Genomic DNA, 6845 nt, shown 5'->3' with positions numbered 1-6845 from the left:
TACTCTCTCTATAATATCTTTCATATTCTTTTATTGAGATTAAGGCTAAACTTTATTTTACATCAAAACGACCCGTTGTCAGTAGCTGAAGAGTACTATTATGCATCTCAAACTATTTTTGATTTCTATCCTCCATATCATACTTTAACGAGGACTCGACCGGCTTGGGTTGGAGGTTCATGGGATGCACCGTAATACACTCAAGCATCTTCGATAGAACATGTGGTTGTGAATGAGTGAGATCATATCCTATATGGTCAACAAAGTGGCAACTAAGTCGAACTAGTTACGACAATGATGGTGACAAGTACCATACACCCATCACCGTATATCGAAGGCGAATCACAGAGTGCGTTAAGTACACCTCCTCATCAAGATGAAGACGACGACGACGATTAAGGCCTACGACCCCGACGTACTCGACGAGCCCCACGCCATTATCATTCGATAACTCCTCACATCGTCAAGAACTTACAAATATAGATAAATTTTCTAAGTAATTTTTCTGTAAACAATTTAATTTTTGCAATTATTCATTTACTTTTTATTTTTTAAAATATAAATAAATTTAATTTTCTTCTTTTTTTTAAATTTTATCCGGCCGAACTCGTCCCGTTGAGGTTACAAGTTCCAAAGTGACTGTTGACATTTGCCTATTAATGTTACGAGTCATCTTAATGACAATAAAATAATAATCACATGGGATCCACTACATGGAGCCAATTTAAAAATAATATCAAGATGACGAGTTCCATATTTACTGTAACATTATCGTATTTCCCAAAATATGAGTTGGCTTAATACCTTAATAAATCAAACCACTTGGGGTATTGGGCCAGAAATGTCCCATCATGAGCATTGGTCCATTAACCCCACTTGCCCTAATCCCAAGCTTGAGCCGGTCAACATTTGCAAATTTGTGGGCCAATATGAATAAAGAAATTGTTACACACATATTGACTATAATTTTCAATTCCATTACACAATTATTATAATATTTATTGTCCGTGGCATGGGACGTGCACGGTTGGACTCTATTATTAGTTTTCAAATCAATTAAATGTCAAGCTTTGGACTGAAGCTTGCCTCTCTCTTTTCTTTTCCACATTGATTTGTTTTGTTCATTAATTCTATGTGGTAGCTTGGACCATAGGGCATTTGATCCTTCATTATTATTATTATTATTATTATTATTATTATTATTATTATTATTATTATTATTATTATTTTTCATTGATGGTGTGATTGAGATTTGAGAATTGTTAAGAAATAAAGATGATGCCTTGAAAAGTTTTGAATCACCAAATCACTACAATTTTGACACTTTCTTCTCAAGTTTAAAACGTGCTCATCATCTAGAAGGGATGGTATATTATGTACTCTATGCTTCTTCTTCTTCTTTTGTATTCTTTAACTCTTGAATGAGTCTTGATGTACATATATTGTATGAATTGCATGTATAACTTATAATTTCTACTACATTAACAAGAAATAGAAACCAACCATCACCTAATCAGTGTTTACCTTGACGAAATCAAATCTCTATTTGGTGTGATTTGAACACAACGTTTATTTCCTTCAACTTCTTTCACTACATAATCATCGAAGTTTTTGTTACAAATAATAATAATAAAGACAACGAAAGTCATGGAACTGCACGGCAACGAACCACGGAATAAAGAGAGCATCCCTCCACTAGATTATTACCTCAAATATAGTATGAGTTTTTTTATTTATTTATTTATACATACTTCTTATTTAATTTTTTTTCAAGAATTTGATAATAGACACTAAAATGTGATCATGCGTTCAGACTTGAGATCTTTATGAATATTAATTATTACTTTTAATTATTGAGATTGTTTAATTCGTACTAAAATATGATAATACATTCAGGAACTTTAGGAATAATAATCATTTTAAGAATTATAATAAATTCTATTTTTATTTTTAAATTAATGATAAGAATATTTATCATAATTTTGTCACTGATGAAAAATTATCAAATTATTATTCATAAAATTTACGAATAATTCCTCAATAAAAGAAAATAGAATTAAAATCCTAAGGAAGCATTAAAATTAACTAATTTTGTTGTACCTTCAAAGTACTCTTATCCGTACCTTCCCTCCCCTCCCTCCCCTCTGCTTTATATATTCCCCAATTCTCCTCTCCCTTCCAAGCAAACAGAACCATGTCATATTTCCAGATTCCGACGAACATGACAGTTGCTTAAACCCAACAACTTCTGTTCTCTTCGTTTCTTTTCTTTTCTTTTCATTGATTACTCAATGAAGCATCTCATCCGCCGTCTCACCCGCGTCGCCGACACTTCCTCGCAGTACAGACCTCTCCGTTCCGACACCGCCTCCATGCGCCATCGCATCGCGGTCGCTTCTTTGAAAAAGCATTTGCGCCGGTCCGTACCCGAGGGCCACGTGCCGGTATACGTCGGGGAAGAGATGGAGCGGTTCGTGGTGGACGCGGAGTTGCTGAACCATCCGGTTTTCGTCGGCTTGCTCAACAAGTCCGCCAATGAGTATGGATATGACCAGAAAGGGGTGCTTCATATTCCCTGTCACGTGCTGATTTTCGAACGTGTTATGGAAGCGTTGAGACTCGGGGCCGAGTCACGTGACCTCCAGGATCACCTCCGTTCATTATCCGACGACTGTTTTCTGGATTTGTAGTAGAGTAGAACGACGTCGTTTCTTTTTGGGATTTCTTTTCTTTTTGTGTAAATATAGAAACTAGTAGGGAAAGTAAAGGAAAATTAGGGTTCTCCCAATGTTTTAAAAATCGGATCGGACCGGTCGGTTCAACCGAGAACCATATGCTAGTCCGGTTTAATCTAAACTGGTTAAACCGCTATTAGTGAACCGGTCAGAACCGTTGAACCGTTCGAACCGGACCGGCTAAAAACCGAAAATTTTGTTTTTTTTTTTTTAAATTAAACCAAACAACGTCGTTTGTTAAACGAGCCAAGTCAAACTCGAATATTGCTGAGCTCGACTCGAACTTGAAAACTTTAAAAGTAAGCTCAACTCGACTCAAACTCACAAGCTAAAAATTATCAAGTTCAACTCAAACTCGAAATATAATATTGAAACTTGAACTCAAAAAGGCTTGAACTAAAAAAAATTTAGAAGCTCGATTGAAGCCTAAAATTTGAGCTTGATTGAAGTGAAAGAATAGTTCACTCAATGCTCACCAAAAGGCTCCATGATTTTAAATGTCAAATTACCTCTATTATTTATAAAAGTTAGTTGTGATGCTCTTCTATGTTTCTTAGCAATGTGAGATTGTTTTGTTCTCATATTTTTACTCTTTACACTTTTGGGATGCTCTTCCATGTTTCTTAGCCATGTGGGATTGTTTAAAAAAAAATTAAACCAAACAATATCATTTTTTATGATTTTTTAACCCCAAATTTATTTTTTAATTATAGTTATATAATTATATTTATTATTTAATATGTTTTACCTTAAATATTATTTTATAATTAATTTGAATCATTTTGTTTCACTTGATTTTATGACGTCGTCCGGTTCTTCCTACCTGTAACACCCCCAACCCGTATCCGACCCGGATACGAGTCCGAAGTGTCACATTGACTTTTCAAACATTTATTCGTATAAAATAGTGAGTAATTTAAAAACTTTGATAACATTTAACTTATTCAAAACATTTACAAAATATATCAGAGTTCATACAATTTTTATCTTTAGACTACATGCCAACTACACTCTATATACAATACCTATATTTTCTGATCTGACATTTGGTAAGGAGAACTGACCTGTCTTGCTTTGCATTACTCTTTACTCTTCTCGCTTTCCATACCTACGTGTGAAACAATCACACGCTAAGTCGATGACTTAGTGAGGCATATAAACCATATAATATAAACATATATCATTTCTTATAAATAAAAGGCATACGTCTGCGAATACTATCATTAATCCCTTTAACTTACCATATACTCATCATGTAATTTCTATAACATATACTCACATGTACATATATTCTTGCAATTTAACATCCTTACATAAATCCTGTGATCTATTACATATAACAAATCACATATACATATCATATTCAATATACTTATTAAATCTCTTTATTAGCCCATGTACACTGTTGAGAACTTAAGGTATGTGAGTACATTGAGGTTGTGCACTATTATGCTGTCACTACAGCTCATATAAATGTCCCGAAGGACCAGTCCATAGATTCCGAAGAACCTAGGTAATCAGTCCATATGTCCCGAAGAACATAGGTAAACAGTCCATATGTCCCGAAGAACATAGGTAAACAGTCCATATGTCCCGAAGAACATAGGTAAACAGTCCATATGTCCCGAAGAACATAGGTAACCCTCGACCCTTGGCATGCCAACTATACCCCTAGCTCTCATATCACATAACATGGGCATTATCATTTATGACCGTTCACATTACTTATTCATATTCTTTCTCTTATAAACACATATCTTTTCTTTTCAGTCACGTATCACATGTACGTGTAATCCTTGATCTCATAATCACATGTTCATTCTCTTCTATCACATACCAAATGTATGTGTAAGCACATATCTAATATCATATGTTGCATTTTCATGTAAGCATGTAAATCATGTAACATATAAACATACATCCATTTCTATGTACTAATGCACACAAAGTAATCACATAACATTATATAAGTTAATTCTTACCATAGTAACTCTATTATTGACTCATCGCAAGCCAATGTTTGATCAATCACATAAGTACAATTTAAATTGCACTCACCTTAGCCTTGCTTTGACTCGATTATAATCCTTTGATTATTCCGGAACTTATTTAGGCTCAATATCTACATAAATATATCATTTCAAAACAACTATCAGAAGCCTAAACTTTAAACTTGATGTTAATAATTTAAACCGGTTTAATGAATCAAATTCTATATTTTCATTTATGGGGGAATCGATACCCCCCCCAGGGGAATCGATACCCCCTGAACATACTGGAATTTTTCGTTCAAGAGGGGGAATCGATTCCCATTCATAGGGTATCGGTTCCCTCTACCCAGAAATTATATTCTAAGCTCGAAAATCATCAATTTTCAACTCAAACCTTCCTATTTCAATTCCTTTAATGATCCTAACTTTAATACACATACTTAAACTTATTTCTATTCCATAATCACTTCTTTAACTTCAAATCTAGTCATTCCTATGTAATTGCAAAAATTATACTAGTTTTGCAACATGTTCAAATTCCTATTCTAACACTTCCTATCCCTTAATTAACTTGATGACAAGTCAAATTCAACTTTCAATCCTCAATATACACTTTATTTCAATATTTCATTCAAAAACTCCTAATCTTTAAATCCTCATAAACTCTTCATTTTGTTGTTTTAAAGCAAATTAATCCTTCCTTAATCTTACTTAGCATCTAATAATCAAAACTAAACTTAAATTCCAGCACATAATCAGCTCAAGAGACACTCACCTTTGCTTGGCTTCACACGTGGAGAAGAGAAAAATGAAGAAGAAAAGAGAGAAGAGATTTCTGGAAAATCTCCCATCCTTATCCATATATATATATCATTTAATTATAATTTTCAAGTCTAATGACCATTTTGCCCTTTAATTCTTTGGATAATTACTATAAACTTTTAGGAAATATTTCCGAACAAATCATTAACTATTAAACTATTATACTTTAATCACCATATTCTGAAATTTTACAATTTTGGTCACTAACCCGTATTTTGGGATGTTACACTACCGGTCGGACCAGTTCGACCGATTGAACCAGTAAACCGATAGCATAATCGATTCGTTAACCGGTCCGATTCTGAAAACCATGATACTTCCCCCTCGTAGTACTTGTAATGTAAAGAGGATCGAATACAATGGAGGATTTCAGTTGTTTTTCCCCTCTGTTTTTGTTTTAGGATTCAATTTTCGTTCTAGTAATTATTAAAATAATAATATGAATTAATTTGGGTGGAACCAAAACCGGACAAGCTCGAGCTTGAGGTTTTCACAAGTGTAATTCAAGAATGATGCGGCTTTTAAATGCTTCAAATATTTTTGTTTGGTTTCCAAGAAAACGGAAGCTTGTACAAACCATTATTTTTTGGCTTAATCTCTAAATAAGTGCCCAAACTATACCTATGGTGCTGAATAAGTGCCTAAATTATTTTTGGCTCATCCGAGTGCTTAACGTTACAAATGTTAGCACTTTAAGTACCCGGGCTAGTTTTCCCTGTTAATTGACACATGTCACAACTTCGTAATGTTGACATTTATTTTTTAAAATATTAAAAATATTAAAAATATTATTATAAATTACCTGACCCTATTCTCATAAGTAATGTGGGTGAGGGGGAGGTAGGGTAGTAGGGTAGTAGACTGCCCCCAACGCTAGGTTGAGAGCAACTTCCGTGGAAGACCTCCAGCAATTATGAATTGCCCACCATGAGACTCCACGACCACAAAGTTAAGAGCCTTGCGCTCTAACAACTGAGTTAGACGGGCAATTCATTAAAAATATTATTATATTTATAAAAAAACTTAACTTTTCTTATATTATAAAAAAGCCCCAAAATCTCAAATCCTAACCTTAATCCGCCGTTGTCACCCTCTCCGACCATGACCACCGTCATCGACGTAGTCATTTCCATCATCCTAGTTATATGATGTCGTAGTTGTTGTCGATTTACCATTGGGATCGTGTGGGATTGCGATTTTCATTCTAGGGTTCGCGGGATTTAAAACGTCAATTTGTCGTCGATTTGTCACGATTTCATAGGGGTTTTGGTCGCCAGGGAGAGGGGAGGTCGGGTGG

The 6845-nt window shown here is 34.4% G+C and overlaps 1 protein-coding gene across 1 annotated transcript; it reads left to right on the top strand.

Moving 5' to 3' along the window:
- The first annotated feature begins 2202 nt into the window (after positions 1-2202).
- On the top strand, positions 2203-2771 carry LOC120154117 (auxin-responsive protein SAUR71-like). The gene has a single exon (XM_039165942.1). The coding sequence runs from the start codon at positions 2292-2294 to the stop codon at positions 2688-2690; it is 399 nt and encodes a 132-aa protein (XP_039021873.1). The 5' UTR covers positions 2203-2291; the 3' UTR covers positions 2691-2771.
- Positions 2772-6845: the final 4074 nt, after the last annotated feature.

This window comes from Hibiscus syriacus, unplaced genomic scaffold (genome assembly GCF_006381635.1).
Source record: "Hibiscus syriacus cultivar Baekdansim isolate YM2019G1 unplaced genomic scaffold, ASM638163v2 tig00002840_pilon, whole genome shotgun sequence".
In the NCBI taxonomy this organism is placed as follows: Eukaryota; Viridiplantae; Streptophyta; class Magnoliopsida; order Malvales; family Malvaceae; genus Hibiscus; species Hibiscus syriacus.
The sequence above is the reverse complement of the archived record's forward strand: the minus strand, read 5'-3'. Positions and strand labels throughout refer to the sequence as shown.